Raw genomic sequence first — 17337 nt, forward strand, 5'->3', positions numbered from 1 at the left:
TTCCCTTTTGGTGAAAAGAGAAGAGAGAAATGGTTGGGCTGTTAGTTCTCCTGTTAATTGAGAAAGTTGGTTGGGATGCACTCTAACATGCATTTGTGAAGCTTAGCTAATTGTATTTTTGAGAAAAGTATATTGAAGAAATGAAACAAACTTAACTAAGGAAAATGCATTTTGAGCAGCAACATCAATATCAAAGCTAAAATTGAACAAAGAARCAAATATTACTGTGTTCTAAAGTATTTATAGACAAACAAAGGATCGTTGTGTCAGTGATCTCTCTTTTTCAGTCAGGAAACATGAGAGCAAACACAGTTTCGTGTGTTTCTCAGTATTCCACACTTTGCATTCATGCATTAACTTCCAGGTCATTTCCTGGGTTGTAAAAATTGAGGTTTTGTTCAAAGTTAAAGAGCCCTCTAGCGAAACAGTCAAAAAGCTGCTATGCCCTTCTGGCTGCCGTTGGTACAGTAGTACTTGGAAAGTAGTTACAAATTGGAAGCCAGGTTGTCCTGTCCCTTGGGTAAATGAGCCAGCTTTTAATGCTTTTCTATTTTTATTTATGTTGSTAAAATTCAGAAGTAACCTCACTTGTTTCTGCACACATTTTGCCTCTAAGTTTTTGCCTGTCTTGTTGTCTTTCAAGCTCTTTCTTGCAAAGGAAAGTCAAATATTTTGTCTCTCTACAATTTTTCTTGCTTACTTTTGTAAATAACACATTTTTCAAGGCTGTGACAGTACAGAGAATGCTTTCAATGGTTATTTTCAAAGTAAGCAAATTTAGGAATCAAGGTATATATGCYATCTTAACAGTGACATTTTAATATACATAATATGTCCAGTTAGAAAGGCTTTGAAAATTTTCATAAGCAACAAACCTGCTAAAAGTTCATATTATTRCAATATTATGTGCAATAATGCAGAYTTAYTATGAATCCACTTCCGTAGGAATTAATGTATTGACTACTTTTTAGAATAACCGATCTAATTAATGCTCAGCAAAGTAACAGGGATATTCAAGCTCTGTGATCTCCTGATTGAAACTGTACTCTGAGTACTTGCAGAGTTAATAGAACCCCTTGAAAGAGTCACAGTCTTGTATTACATGATTGATTACACCTTTCTTTAAAAYGTTTATGGTTGAACGTAATGCTTGTGAAAATGATACCACATTACACCTCATTGGAAAAGCTTGAATAATGTTACTGCATTATGGGAATGGAACTTCTTGCTTTGGGGAAGGTGCAGCAGAGGTCGATAAGCTCTTAGATCTCAGATAAGAAGTTGAGAAAATTGTGTTGTAATAAGGAAAATTTAATTATGTCTGGATTTTTCATAAATGTATAAAACTGAAGCATAAATTATCCTTTGATTTGGCATTTTACAGTGATTTTTTTTCACACTTGGGCTTAATTAACAGGGGACATAGTTTAATGATTGTGAAATTAGAGGTGTGAAGGTAAACTGCTTTTGTTTAAGGGAACAGTATTGGTGAAGATGCTGAAGAGTCCAACCAGAAATATATTATTTTATTAGAAAAAAAAAATAAAGGTCTTGTATGATTAAAGTCAAATATTCTAAATCAGGTATGTTCAAAACACAAAGACTGCCTGATTCCTGGTTTTCCATTCTTTCCTCTGTAGAACCTAGAGCTGASATCAGGAGGGAATGGTGGTTATTTAGTACTAAGAGCATTTGATCATGCCAATAAAGTATTGAAAATGCAGTGCCATTGGTGCAATTGATTTTTTTACACCAAAGAGAAAGAAATAAGATTATTTGGCATTCTGTTGAGTGTCACTKGTCATGAGTTTTCTGTTCGCATCATGTTCTGGTTTTATATGGAGACTCTCACCTTGTTGCTTTTTGAATGAGATTTGTAATGTCGATTGTCCTTAGCATCTTAGAAGACAGTACACTTTAAAGCAAAACTGTGAAATGATAGCTGCTTTAACTTTGAAATTTTGGGCATGGTGTATTGAGGCATTTCAGATAAATGCTGCTGGTTACATGATAAAAACCACTCTTTAAAACAGGCCAAGAGCAATCATGGTGTCAAATATATGTTTCAGAACTAGCCTGTTCCACAGAATTTAAGCCTAATTGCCTGCAACTGGACAGACTGACAGCCAGCTCTTACAACTTCAGGACAAACTTATTCTTAGGAAAGAAAGTTCAGTGCTAGATAACTGTATGTATCGCTGAAACTGAGATTGGGATGCCCAAAATAAAAATATATTTTTGTTTTTAAAGAAACCAACTTATGAATGTTTTCTCCCTCTTCCTCTGATTGTGAGGATCACTGTAACTACAGTTTCCATTTGAAAGTAAGAGTTTTASTTGGTGAGAAGCTAGTTTGCTGCTGTGTTTCATAAACCTGCACCTTCCAGGTTTGATATTGACAGTGCATGTTTGGMAGTAATATGAAACTAAAAGATCCGAAATGCATATACCACTACTAACACTTAATTGTGATTTTATCAGGAATTTGTTTTGATTCTATCTGCAATGCTGCAGGTGATTAAAACAGACCAAGCAGGTGCCTTAAATGAGAGTGCTTTCTAGCTATCCAGTTTTCAGAGGCGTAAGATAATGTGCATGTCTGAACAGCAGGTAGATAGGCTCRGAGCTGCCTTTTCTTTCTCATGCTGTCTATTGTTTCTGACTAACCAACCCACGTCCTGTCTGATACAGAGTGTCTCTGTCTCTTACAGTGTGTTTTCTGTTTCCCTTAGAAAACTGTAACTACAGCTTCTATGATCACCACTAAGACACTACCTCTCGTCTTGAAAGCAGCAACTGCGACCATGCCTGCCTCTGTTGTGGGTCAGAGACCTACCATTGCCATGGTTACTGCTATCAACAACAATCAGAAAGCAGTCCTCAGCACTGATGCGCAGAATGCACCAGTCAACCTCCAGACAACAAATAAGGTCACTGGGCCAGGAGCTGAGGCAGTCCAAATAGTGACAAAAAACACAGTAACTTTGGTAAGCATTTCATGTGTTTGCCCTGCAGATATGTGTGGGTTTGGTTAACAAGAGGGCTATTGGAAAAAAATAAAGTCAGGGTCTCATACAAGAAAGAATGACAGTAGGGACRTGTTGTGAGTCTTCACTAGCTGACATCGTTAAAATGATAGTTTACAAGAAAACCATTTTCTCTGCATGTGGGTTGTTATTACTGTTTTGCTTTATAGATTTAAATCACTGCTGTCATCACCTCTTTGTAAAGTTTCCCCTGATAGTAACTGTAGGCATGGGGCAATAGTGATTGTATTGCCCTTACTGGATCTGTGTGGCTGAATTTTGCAGAATTCCTATGGTTTTCTTAGGTAAAGGAGATGTCAGACTTTCTTCATTTGATCAGTTTTGGTCTTCATCCCAGGGTTTTTTTGAGTCAATCTCATGTTCCCTTTGCATGATAAAGTCTCTGATGTTGGATATATCCCTTAAGTCTGCCCACCACTATGTCTTCACTCAGCACTTTTTCAAACACATAAACAGATGCTGTTTCTTTAAAAACATGTATTTTGGAAATACAAATTTTGTGCTTTGGCTGCATCACACAGTCTTTTCCGGAATAGTTAGCCACCTAGAAATAAAGGAAGCAGTGTTACAGAATTGGATTATATAGGCTTCTTGGTCTGGTAATCAGGCATTATATAACAGCATGACAGGGAAATCTTACTTCTGAAGTAAAGACTATGGCTTTATTAAACATAAATCAAATTTACCTGTATTTATTAAAATGCWGTTTAATAATGCAAATGGAAGTAATTTTGCTTCCTAATGAGGCACATGTTTATGATCAGAATAGAGAAAACTATTTGAGTGGAGTTTTTTCTACTGTTCTCTTTCCTGTGTCATCCCTTGCACCACTCTCATCTGTCCTTTGTGTTTGTGCTTCGTTTCCTTGCTGAATAACTTAGATTTGAGGAGATGATTCTGTTTCAATACTAGTCTGTGATTTATGTTTCTGTAGAAAATTTCATCAAAAATATCAGAATATTTTCCCAAGCATTAATTAATCAGTACAAGACCTTTTTGAAGAAAATTGCAGTCTTATGTGGGTGGACAGAAGTATAGAAGGATGAAAATAACATTGACATTAATTTCAGAGAATCCCCAGATAGCTGGTAGTGCTATTCWGTGGTTAATCATGTGGCAGCTCTATGAAGCTGATTTCAGTTACTTAGGGAAATACTTAGGTTTCCTTAAAATCAGATCTTCATTGTTTTCAAGGAATGGCATACTTTCAAAAATTTCAAGTTGTGTATTTMGAGCCCCTCATAGTGTCATTAATATTACTAAGAGTTGTAATTTACAGATCTTTACTATTTGCATGAGATGTTCTCTCATTGTTCTGTATGCCATTCACTGTGAAAAGACCATAGTGTACACAGCTGGACATAAAAGTCTGTTTTTATTTTCTGTCTGTTGGAATGCCATTTTTTAATGATTAAAACATACACAAGTTTTTATTATCATCAAATGGAATGGTTTTAGATTGCAGAGCACAGTTGTTACTACAAAAAGAAAATATGCCTGCAATTTATGAAGCAAGGTATGTAGGATCTAGAAAGTAAGGTTAGTTCTGTCTTTAATACATTTCTAATGAGGAATCTTATGCTATGAAAAATTATTTACAGTGTGGAAAACTGAGGACATTGGGTCTGAAAATATATTCAGATGTTGATTTTGGTGAACTAACTTCAAAGCTAAATTTTCCTCTTACCTCTTACTGAACTCTCTCACGTTCTTACAGCAGGTTCAGGCTACGCCTCAGCCCATAAAAGTGCCGCAGTTCATCCCTCCTCCCAGACTTACTCCTCGTCCAAATTTTCTTCCACAGGTGAGTATRCAGACAACAAACAATAGAGGGAGGAATTTAATTATAGTACAGATTGGAGAGAATTTTGATGAAYATTGTGTTAATGTTTATTGCTGATGTGCCGGAGAAGACAATTCATCTGCAATAGGTTTGCTGATGATGCCAAATTTGAGGGTGCAGTCAATATCTTTAGGGCAATGCTGACATTCAGAGAGCTCCAGACAGGATAAAGGAATGGACCAATGGGAATCTCTTGAGCCTCAGCACGAAAAAAGCCAAAGTCTTTTGCCTGGAATGGACTAATCCCCTGCACAGGTACAGGCTGGGGGCTGACTGGCTGAGGAGCTGCATGGCTTAAAACGTCTTGGTTGACAGTAGCTGCATGAGTGGTGTGCCGTAACAGCAAAGAAACCTGTACCAACGGGACTACAGCCAGTACATTCAGGGAAGAGCTTATCCACCCTTCCTCAGCAATCATAAAACTGGATCAGTAACCACCAYACGGTTTTGAAATCCCTGGCTGATAAATTTGAATGAAGCATGTGAATGAAGGCCACTAAGAGAGCTGGGAGGGAGGGGCAGGAATATATGACCTGTAAGGAGAGACCAAGGAATCTGGGCTTTTCCAGTTCGGAGAAGAGACTTTAGAGGCACCCTAACAGTAGTGTTACTTCTAATATCAGGAAGGAAATAAACAAGAAGATGGGGAAATAGGTGCTTGGCAGGAYAATTAGAGGCAATGGTCATTAATTGGAGCAGGGAAGATTTAGACTGCGTATGAGGAAACAGTTCTCTCCTTGAGGAGTGGAAGAGGCTTCCCAGAAATGTTGTGAAATCTGTCCTTGAAGTTTTACAAGACCTATCTGCACAAAGCCTTGAGCCACCCAGTCTGCATTTAGTGTTGGCCCTGCTCTGGTAAGAAGGTCAAATTAGAGGCCTCCTCAGCTGCCTTCCAGCCTGTATGAGTTTGTGGTTATGAAATTTGCATTTGATGATTATATGCAATCTTGTTTGCATCAGATAAAATGTACCCATGGAATAGGTGTCATCAAAATCAAAGCATCACCCAAGGCCTTAAATTGCTCTAATTGTTGTTTGCTGCTTATGAGCAATGAGATGTTTCTAGATTATTCCCAAGTATTCCAAGAGAAAGTAATGTCTATTTTCAGCCGAGTAGTAAAACTTGTGGTTTACGGGTTTTTTTTTTATAGTTTGGGAAGGACACAGATTGCTTCTTTATTTAAAAAAATACTAAAATAGCTTGAATGAACTACTTAATTTATATAAACATGTGGTGCTATGAATAAAAGTCTAAATCTTCTGCAAAATGAAAAGTATAGGCTGTTATCTGATTAAGATTTGAATATGGTGAGATCTATTGGAATGTGACCTAGGTTTTCCATGGCAAAATGCTTTATGGAGTATTAAAGGTGGATATGACAATAGGAATCAAACAAGGAAATTAAAAGCTTTGTTTTTAAAGTAATGTGCTCTACTTCTGTACTCTGTAATGACATTCTTGTCCATTGTTGAGTAGAAACAAGAAATAAGCAAGTATTGGCAATGGAGTTTTGGAAGATTCTTGTGGCTCTTTTCTTTCTTGAAAGAAGAGAAATGACTGCATTTACCCTTATCTTCAGCATTTTCAATACAGGATTAATATATAATCTTTTCACTTTTTCTATTTAGTCAGATTGATTGTGCAGGTATCTAAATAGTAAATAGAGTTGACAAAAGTAACAGGTTTTGCTGAAAAGAATAATTACTTGTTTCTGGGGACAGTTAACTGTTCATAATTTCTTGGAGGTTAAGTACAAAGCCCTGAAACATTTTTAACATGAGCACCTAAGCTGTGCCTGTAAATATTACTTGGTTTTTTTGGCTTGCAAAACCAAGATGTTAATTTAGATRCAGATAAGTCATTTGGCAATAAACATTCAGTTTAAGTGTCTGTGCATCCAAATACCATTTCAGGGACAGTGACTATATATGCCATAWATATATGACTATATATGCAAATGTTATGAATGGGTTTTATGTAAGCAGGTTTGAAAATGTGGTGCATTTTTCTCATAACATACTTAGGACTGTATGCTAAAAATTACATTATCTAAAAAAATCAAGAAACCTCCTGCAGCTTTTACAGGATGAATTGAAAGACTTAGTAAAAAGTTAATYTGAAATGCTGATATACAAATCTCTCTTTTTTTTCTCTTCTGCTTATTTTATTTTTGTAGGTTCGACCTAAACCAGTTGCCCAAAATAACATTCCTATTGCCCCTGCACCTCCTCCAATGCTTGCAGCTCCTCAGCTTATTCAGAGGCCTGTGATGTTGACAACAAAGTTCACACCCACATCTTTACCCAACTCTCAGAACTCCATACATCCAGTTCGTGTAGTTAACGGGCAGACAGCAACCATAGCCAAAACTTTCCCTATGGCACAGCTCACCAGCATTGTGATAGCAGCACCAGGTACCAGGCTCGCTGGACCTCAGACTGTACAGATCAGCAAACCAAACATTGAAAAACAGGTACAGATAAAGTGCCTACTAATGCAAGATACTGGGTTTATTGCTTTACTGTGTAAGTTTGGAGAGGAYAACAACCAGGCAAATTTTTTTAGTGGATACCGGAGATATATATGTTCCAATGGCAGTGCAAATTATGGAATGACATGCAGCTYTTGGGGATACAAGTTACCATTTCCTTTAATATGGGCCATTGGCACCTTTTTCACCTGCTTCTGTGTTTTTATGCTCCCCCTACTGTTTTAATTTCAGTAGTTCATAAGCATTGCAGGGCTYGACTAGTATCTTGGAGAATAAGGACAAGCTGAAATCTGTCTTCAAATCAAGCCCTTTCGTTTTTCAAAGGGTGGTTATATGAAAGGCAAAAATTGTGCAAAATTGGAAGGATATTTAATAGAATAAATGTAGCCATTTCTTCCATGATCCTTTGCAATTTTGTAATTGGAGGCAAAATAGTCTCATTCAACTTCTGAAGTCTGATAGTTCCCTGTGTTTAAATTGGATTGAATGCATGGAAGCAGACCCTCAGAAGTAGAGAATTCTRTATGTTTAGTTTTAAAGTCTCTCTCCAGAAAAGACTTCTGTAAAATAAAAATTACTTAAGTCAGTGTGAATTGCAACTGAGAGTCCTCGCCATTCAGTTCAAGTAAAGCAATATTCTGAATCGCTTTWAACTATTTTGTATATTGCATGTTGRTAATAGYGTAACATTGCATATTATATTACACACTATAACACATATTATTTATGTAATCTGTATAGATAATATTAGTATATGTGTCACTTACAACTCTCTCATAGACTAATATGCCTAGAAGTTACCTTCTTTCTGCTTTCGAAATACTTACAGAGACTATAAAAACCATGTGCATGAAAAAGGTGCTCATCCTCAGTTCTGCTTATGAGGTCTTSCATACCTCAGGGCTGTTCCACAAGTTACTCAGCAATGTGTGCCCTTTCATGCAATTTGAAGTTGTACTTCTAAAATATTTGTCTTGTGATGCCTGTTCCTTTTGATGTCAGCAATACTCGTTTGCTCTTTGAATAATTACYGGCAACTACTGAAAAACAGAAGAATGGTGGTGGKTCAATAATACACAATWTTTTTCTGTGTAGTTTCTCCATATCATAAAGGGGAAGAGTTTGTCTCTCTGTAGCTTACCTCACTCAGTTTATAGCTTCAGTATCTATGCCATAGGCTGAGCAATGTCATGCAGAAGGTTCGYGACTTGAGARAAGAAAAAAGCCTCAGAAACATCTGAGACTGAGGGACTCATAGAGGTAGTTTTTGAGCCATTCATAATTCTATGAAATATGAAGATTGAGGAGTGAGAAAAACAGAATGTATGTGCCATGCAGAATGTTTTCTAGGTGGAAGTCTTGATGGGATGAGTTTTCCTGATGTGTCTGTTATTCCCATACCTTATGGTGATTTCTGTAACAAAGCTAACTCTTAAGATCACTGTAATGTCTTGCATGGCTGTGTGGGGTAATGGATTGGTGGCAAGGCTGTTTCGTCCTTTGGAAAATGAAAATACCTTATTTAACATTTCTCTTAAATCAGATTCCTCAATTAAGTCTTTGTAAGTACATTGCCAACTTTAAAAAATTTTTCTCCTGTGCTAAAGTATTTGTTTTGCTTTAATATGCAAAGAAAAAAAAGTTTTTATCCCTGAATGAGAGAAACACGGTTTTCTTTCAGACTATTAAACCACATGTGGAAACAGAAGAGAAGCAAACAGAAAGTCATACAGTTACTCCACCTGCTGCACCGAAGCCAAAACGGGAAGAAAATCCACAGGTATCAGAAAATATGCAGAGCTTTCTTTTAAGAAAAAAAAGGACATTGTCCTTCAGGAAATTTTTTTTTTCCTGTGTTCCCTCAAGACTTTTTAACTTTAACATTCCATRTCTTCCTGTTGGACAGCAGTAGCTGGTAAGGCTACAGAATAAGAAATCTAAATCCATATAGTGCATTGCATTTTTCAGTTCTGGAATGCATTTGGCTTCTGAGTCTTTTTTAAGTTAGAAGATTGTMATTTCTCTGTGATACTTCCTTCAGTCAGAGGTTTAGATTACAGTGTTGATTTCCATTCTTTTGAGGTTTTAGATGCTGGAGTTATTCTCAATACTGAAGAAATGTCTTTGTTTTGTTTTATAAAATATTTCTACTCTGGTGAGCAGAATGGAAAGAGTCATGCATATTCACATTCTGCTTGTGTTTTAGTCCAGTTTGGTTTGGGGTGAAAGATAGGAAAGAATGGCTGTTTCTTAATGCCTTTCCACCATGAAGAACTTCGGAGCTAGTTACAGCTAAATGCTCTGCTACATGTATTTCTGTAGGTGGATTCAAATTGACTATTGTGTGAGCTCTGTTGCCAGTTAGACAACAAAGTTCTGATTTTTACATCTGTGCATTTCCTGCATTAAAATTAGAATCCTCTAAGAAACTCATGCCCTTAGCAAATAGTAAATGTAAGCTAGAGCTGCTTCTTGTAGATCACAATAGATGGAGAAAATATTTTTCTGGCAATTGAACTGTGTTGGTATTTTCTTATAGTCAGTTCAGTGCTGGACTGGAAGTAAAGAAACTGCCCTCTTGTTCCCAGCTCTGGCAGCTCTGAACATGAGCAATTGCCATTTCCCAGTATTTCAGTCTAGGTTCCCATCTAGCAGATGGGGCTCTTGCCTATCCTTCTTCAAGCAGTTTGACATACATAAACAAAAAGTGATTTATAGAAGCAAAGTATTACTAAAAATATTTTTGGTGCTTAGTTACTGGTCAACTGCCTTTAAAGGGCCTAAATAACATAACTCATCCTAACAGTTGTACTTTTCATGATATTTTTTCTCCTCCCTCACAGAAACTTGCCTTCATGGTGTCTCTGGGACTAGTTACTCATGACCACCTGGAAGGTAGGAAAAATGTCTTAGATTGGTTCTTGAGTCCTGGTTTCATGGTCATTCTGAATTGGAAGTAGGGTTCAGAAATATTTCTTGTATTAAATGCAGTATTTTCTTGCATAATAATACTTTTGGGATGTCTGTAGTCTTGATCTAACTTAGTTTGTTGTGCTACTTTTTTGTTCCTCTTATGAAATTGAAACAAAGCAATTATTTAATTAATTGAAACAAAGCAATGGGCATCAGAGGCTGGAAAAAAAGTGTATGCTCTGATRGTAGGAAAGAAATCTGTGACAATACCAATGCCTTCTGGACARCCACTGTATCTGCAAAGATACACTGTGAATAATTTTTCTGTAAYCTGTGTCTAGATTTTTCATTTATTTCATTATTTCATGGGACTGTAWTTTGTAATGAATGAGTTAATGGATTATAATTTGATTTATGATTTAAACTTCTAATCCTATGCATTGAAAGGCAGCCTATCATTTCAATGGCTTGCATATTTCTGTGCTGTATTTTTAAGTATCAGCAAAGTTACCAARGGCTTTTTTTTTAGATCCCAATTGTACAGACCATGAGTTTAAAATGTCTTAGTCGTGGACTATTTGGTGAGAAKATGACAATCATTTTATTAGTTATTGAGCACTGTATTTGTGTTCCTTGTCAGCTTTYAGTTTTTAAACCTTAAGAAGTTAAAACTATAGCACAATTGCCTATATGAGGCATGATTGGTCTTCTGCAGAAATCTTTACAGCTCTTCTTACATGCAAACTGATTTCTGAGAACTTTATATAATTTCTGAGATCCATTGTTTTCTAACCTGAATGCTTTGTTTTACAAGAAATCCAAAGTAAGCGACAAGAGAGGAAAAGAAGAACAACAGCAAATCCAGTGTACAGTGGAGCTGTTTTTGAGCCTGAGGTATTAAATTTTTTGCAGGGGGAAGCTGGTGTTTTCATTATGATGTTGTKTGTCTTTCTGACATGATGCTACCTTCTAAGCTTTCTCAGTTCTAACTAGAAAAGCAAGCTAGCATTTATAGTTCAAAAGGCCACTGCAATAACACGACCCTCAGATTTTTAAACGGTAAATACATTGGGGTATTCTTCTAATACTTACATCTTTTTTGGCCTTCTCCTGTATAAAGCTGACATCAAATGGCAATGTGTGTTGGTCAGCTTGGTTACCAGCCTGAAGCTGTACAGATGTCAGAAGCAGTGTAAAAAAGCTAACCTTCCTCAAGGTGTGCTTCAGAAAACACAAAATCCAGTAATCACACTTAGTACTTACTGTGTTGTTCCTCATCTACTGCATACAGTTATTGCCAAAAATGTTCCCCAGCAGAAATGGTTCTGTTCTTCCCTGCAGCGCAAGAAGAGTACAGTGACGTACCTGAACAGCACAATGCATCCTGGGACACGCAAAAGAGGTGAGGTATACCCAGACCTGTCTCCCTGCCCTGTGCCTCCTCCTCTACATTGCATTTGTAGTCCCCATGTTGATTTGAAGAGCAAAACAAGAAGGACTCTACAGTTCTTCTTTTGTCAAGTAAATTTCCGTGGTAGACAATGACCATGAGTTCTAGGGATTAGAAGATAGGGATAGCTATTAGAAGTTCTAGGGACAGCAAGTTCTATTAGGCAGCTCAATGTTTCATTTTAGTTTCACTCTCAAAAAAACCAGACAAAACCTCTGCACTTTGCTAGACATTCACTAGAAAGGTAAGATATTTGAACATCATTTTAGTGGTATGAAGCTGCTGTCAARATTCCCTTGTTAATTACTTGATTGTATTGTTACTGTCAAGAAGAAAGTGGTTATGGAAAAAGTGTTTGTGCCCTGAATAGCARAGGAAACTTAGCGTGACAAAAGCCTTGTTCTCCACTGGGAGTAGGGATGGGTCCTTCAAAAGAACTTACCTTGAGCAAGAAAAGCTATCCTGCTCACACTAAGCACTTTAAGTACAACCAGAGTGCCACTTGTCCTAAAATGAGAGATGATCTTTCATATAGGTATGCAGTATTATTCAGCAGAAATCCTTCTGTAGAACAGGTAAAATTTTAAGACTTAGATTATAGTGAGGCAGAACAGCATGGGAGAGAATGTGATGCCATTATTTGTTCATGGCATCGACCACACCTATATGACAATCTTTACCTGGTTTTTAATGATTTTCTGCAGTTCTTAAGAACTCATAATACCTTCTCTACTCCTAAGTTTTCTGTCTAAAAAACAGTAATCTATCAGATTAAAAAAAAATCAAAGCAGTCCCACGTAGCACTGACCAGTTCCATTATCTTTTGGGGTTTTTGGCTGCAAGATCAAATATTAATTTGACATGCTCTCTTCTTGATACATGTTTTCAGTCCAGCAGACAATGTGGCAAAGCTGACACTTCTGCAGCTATGCTGTTTTAAAATAAAAGACATGTTTCTACTACTATCCCCTAGCAACATTAAATGTGKTTTTTTTTTAAATGATATTATGTAGATTTTAAATAGAGAGTTTTTGCTTTTACTCTGTGGATAAGTAAATGTTCTTTCTTGTAGTAATGATTTCCTAATTTTATTTTAGACCTTATTGTGAACAATTACTGTATCAATGAAAATTTGTACTTGATACTCTCTTCACCTGTTTTTGCATCTGACTGTTATACTTTCTGTGTTTTTCCTCACACTCTGTTGTGAGCCATTACATTGCATCAGCACCAAATTAGTAGCACATGTTTTCAATTGACAAAAGATTTGGAAGTATACATTTGTTTTGTAATTTAATACAGCAAYATATTGAGTGAAAAGCTTTTGTAAGTATGTGCCCTTGAGAGCTTTAGTTTAATTATAGATGGTGCTGARCATGTCAGAAATTTCACCCATGGACATCGCTACCAGAAATCCATTTCCAAGGACACACTTAGTTCTGGAACATATCCAGACCTTAAAGGCAAGGTTTAGCATGCTAATAGGCATAGACTGACAATCTGTAAACATAAAATCTAAGGAATTATTCTTAGATCCTAACTCCTTCATGTTTACATATCAATAAATTACCCTGAAGAAGGAAAGCAGAAATGATGGTTGCATAATAGGTTTTTTGCTGTCTTGCTTTGCATTCATAATTTTAYAAAAATTGTTATGAGGACATTTTGGACATCTGCTAGTCTAAAGGAGCATCTAGGAATTGTGTATAATCACATATACCTGACAGAGAAAGTCTAAAAAAGAACAAAGAAGTTGGGGTGGGTTACAGTAGAAGATGAGTGACAGGTTAAAACTGATGGCAGTTATGGGTCAGACAGCAAGATGTGTTCTTAGGTAGCCTAAAAATTTAAAAATGTTCCAGTAGGGTAGAAAGTGCTGACCTGTGAATTAATGGGTTTAAAAAATTGGGAAGGAAAGCACGGGGTGGTGAGTGTTGGCCTCTGATAAAGGACTTAACCTTTGTGTAGATTTATGCTGGCACTAGAAAGATAGGGAGGTGTGGGATAACACTAGAAAGGATTTAATAGTAGTTATTGTAGCTTCTGTGGAGCTTTGATGCCAACATGTTTCCCCTAAAAACTGAATAGCCTCATTTCTAGGAGTGGCAACTGTCCCCATGCTGCTTTTGTGGGAATGATTCTTTGACCCTCTACAGAGCTTATTTCTATTTCCTTCTGAAACACATCTTTTAAATGTTCTTTCCTTGCAAAATTCTACTTAAAGATTTCTTAAAAATGTTTAAATCTTTGCTTCTGTCTTTCCACTGGTAACTTTTGTATTAACTTCCTCTCTGTGCTGCATCATTTCCTTTTTCACGCTAGCCAATGAGGACCACTGGCCAAAGGTATGTAAGATCATTTTTCCTTTCTTTTTTTTTTCGTTTGTGTTCCCTGTTGTTAATATGTAGGTCGTCCACCTAAATACAACACGGTGTTGGGGTTCGGGGCTTTGACCCCCACCTCCCCTCTGTCCAGTTATCCTGACTCCCCTGAAAATGAAAAGACAGAGACCACATTTACTTTTCCCGCAGCTGTTCAGCCCGTGTCCCTGCCTAGCCCCAGCTCCACAGACGTAAGTAATTCTTGGGGAGGGGGTTACTTTTAGAAAGTTATGTGAAACAGACACAAGGAAAATCCTTGCAGATTTTGTTTCTTTAATCTCACTAAGCATTTGTCCTGATTCAGTGCAGTAAAACAGTCCAGCATTTTTTTAACACCCTATCTTTTTTCCTCCTGCACCTATGTTGTTATCCTGTTGAGATTTTATTTATAACTCCTTGAGTGCATTGAAACATTGGTAGGCACTAGGCATGCTAGATGAGCTCATTTCCTTTGTGTAGTGTCTGAGATCTTGTCTGACTGAATTGAATCCRTCATCCATGAAAAAGGGTGGGGGGAGGTGGGAGAGGAGAATGAAAAGTATTAGTTACAGGCCATAATAACAAAAAGTTGTGTTTCTGTAATGAGAGAAAGATGGAAACTGCTTCGTCATGCAGAACAGCCAGGAGCAGCGTTAGCGGCACTGATTTGGCAGAAAGTGTGTTGTGACTGTTCAGTGGGGGCAAAACAGTTCTCAGGAGCTGGAGTGTACTTTCATTTAAGTACTTGAATTTTAAAGAATGGTATTTACAGGGCACAGCTTAAGAATCAAAAGGTGCTTGCTTATTTCTTTGTACCAGTGCTACAAAATCCTTCTTCAGTCCTTCTTTTAAACAAACATTGTCACATAAACTTGAGGCCCAGCCGTTTGAAATGGCCTTAAAGAAGAGTTGGGCTGTTTTATTTTCATCTGTATAGTTGCACCACTGTAAGAACATAGACTGAGAGACCAGCTCTACTGATTACAGAGAATGGGAAATAGAAGCTCGTTCCTTGCCTCTGAACTATATTTGCTCTGCAGAGGTAACAGGAATAGAAGAGGTACAAGTATGTCTGAAGCACTGAAGTAAATAGATGCAAATCTGATACCCAGGGAATATGCATGTGGAATTACAAGGTTCTCTTTTATACAGTCAGTTTTGAGAGCAGGATAGCATTTGACTGCAAAAACTTTCCTGACAGCCAAATGAATGGGACTGTGGAACAGCCCCTCAGGGATAAGGTGGGACAGCTCCATGTCTGGGGACTTATAAAAATAACCAGAACAGATAACTTGCAGTTCTGCTGAAGAGCACATATTTTACATTGGCCCCAAGAAAAGGACTGGGTTACATGGTGGGAGTCTTTTCCATCTCCGATGTGTGTTTATGCTGCTGAGTCTTTTCCTACTGTGCAAGAGCTCTCAAAACAGTATGATGAGTTGTTGCTCTGTTTTCTGCAGTGCCTGATGGCAGCTAAATCAAGAATAAATCTCTGTAGCATTCAAATCTAGTTCTGAATGCCTTTCATTTTCTGAATTAGTATTRTATTTAGGCCTAGGTTCTGGATTGCTTTAATATACATTAATTAATGAAAATTGAAGTGATTAAAGGAGACATTAGAAGATTGCCTAGCAGGTAACAAATGTTCTCTTGCCTGAACTTATCAAAATACAGAACAGTAACACTCTTTYCCCTTTAAAATCATAGGTAAAGTCCTATTAACATTTCCAGACAAGGCATTTAGTTTACACATATGCAACAGAAATAATATTTTACAATTAATTATTTTTTTCTAAAGWATTTTATGCCAAAGTCACATTCAATACATATTCACTCTCAGTTGGGCTAATTYGTTAGACTTTTCAAAAATACTTGATTCTTTTGAATTCCATTTAAAATAAAATACATGTGGAAATAGAAAATACATTTTGAAGTGCTCATAAAAATATTTTTAATTAAAAATAAACCACGAAACAAAATGTAACTCTTCACAGGCAGCAAAATATCAGAAAGGAGGTAAATATAAGATCTGTTCTTTGTTACAYCTTATAATTCTTACTTGCTAATTGTGGAGAAAGGAATGGTTTCTAATTGAAATCATAGAATGGAAGGTATTCTTCTGTAAATATGTTCTCATAAAATTGCTGTATAAGCTTGTCCAGTACACCCCTTTTCTGTGATTTGGTTTCCTCTATTTATATATTTGTAATGCTGTGTGCTTTTCCCATCTGATTTTTGAAAACTTAGCAATACTTGTAAAAATCTTTAGCATCCTTGGCTGAAGAAGTACAATATAGTGCTGGAAAAGYACTCTCTATTTAAACAGCAATAGYACAAGTCATGCTGGTGGTGAGGACAGAGAGGAAGATTAGTTCTTTCACTTTTAAGGACTTTGTAACTCAAATCAATGGAGAATACARTTTCCATTGAAATGCTCATGCCACAGGGTTTATGCCAGGTGCTGCCATCAAGGACAGCTATCCCGCCTGTCACCAGCTGTCTTTTCTCATCCCTTAAGTGCCTTCTGTGTTGTTTCACCACAGATATATCTGAGGCCGCATAGTGATCTGCATAAAGGAACTGACATAGCTAAAAATTWTTGGTCTTAGCTGAGATTGCACCCTAATCCAGTTAAGTTTATAGACACAAATATTCTTGTGCCAGCTTCATGCAGGGTGGAATAAGTGGGCATATAAAGAAGGCAGGATCACTTCTTTTGGCAGTGAGGTTAGACCATGTCATGTTGAAGAGGGTCTACACTGTTAGCAAATGATGTCMATATAGAAAGGTCTCTTTATTCTAGATAGGACAGAAAATGTTTTCTGTAGTTACAGACTCTGATTTGGAACTTTTGGACACTTAAAAATGAAAACACAAGTTCACGCCTAAGGAAAAGGCTATTTCAGAAATCTCAGTTAATATAACTGAGCAGTTCATCAGACAGTAAAGAAAAAAACTGCAGTTTTGCCTATCTTTAAAATATTTTTGCATTAGGGATCTAATTCCTGCAGACTTGGGAATGGAAATTTGATTTAGCACTTGAGTAATCTATTTGTTTAGCCAGCCTATGAAAATTGAAAATCAGGCCAAGGCCCAATGGACCATAACAGGCTTCTTGAATCTCTCCTGAAATGTCATTTTCTGAATGACAAGGAGAAATTTTGAAGGGAGGATGAAGCAGAAACTTCAGATGGGATTGGTGATAAAGATGAGGGGTAGAAAGTAGGAGCAG

At 36.9% G+C, this 17337-nt stretch overlaps 1 protein-coding gene across 5 annotated transcripts in view; it reads left to right on the forward strand.

Annotated features, from left to right (window-relative positions):
- PHF21A (PHD finger protein 21A) overlaps positions 1-17337 on the forward strand; it is a 137594-nt gene that overhangs the window by 104074 nt on the left and 16183 nt on the right. For 3 of the 5 annotated variants that reach the window (XM_057365270.1, XM_057365279.1, XM_057365288.1), the window contains 8 exons: positions 2733-2987; positions 4765-4851; positions 7068-7364; positions 9064-9162; positions 10226-10277; positions 11110-11189; positions 11637-11697; positions 14154-14317. In XM_057365270.1, the coding sequence (XP_057221253.1) occupies positions 2733-2987; positions 4765-4851; positions 7068-7364; positions 9064-9162; positions 10226-10277; positions 11110-11189; positions 11637-11697; positions 14154-14317 (1095 nt within the window). Of the gene's footprint in view, positions 1-2732; positions 2988-4764; positions 4852-7067; positions 7365-9063; positions 9163-10225; positions 10278-11109; positions 11190-11636; positions 11698-14067; positions 14091-14153; positions 14318-17337 lie in introns of all 5 variants that reach the window. The other 2 variants (XM_057365298.1, XM_057365308.1) reach the window with 1 other exon arrangement.

Source organism: Malurus melanocephalus, unplaced genomic scaffold, assembly GCF_030028575.1.
Source record: "Malurus melanocephalus ecotype Western Australia unplaced genomic scaffold, MMel_1.1 scaffold_2, whole genome shotgun sequence".
Classification (NCBI taxonomy): Eukaryota; Metazoa; Chordata; class Aves; order Passeriformes; family Maluridae; genus Malurus; species Malurus melanocephalus.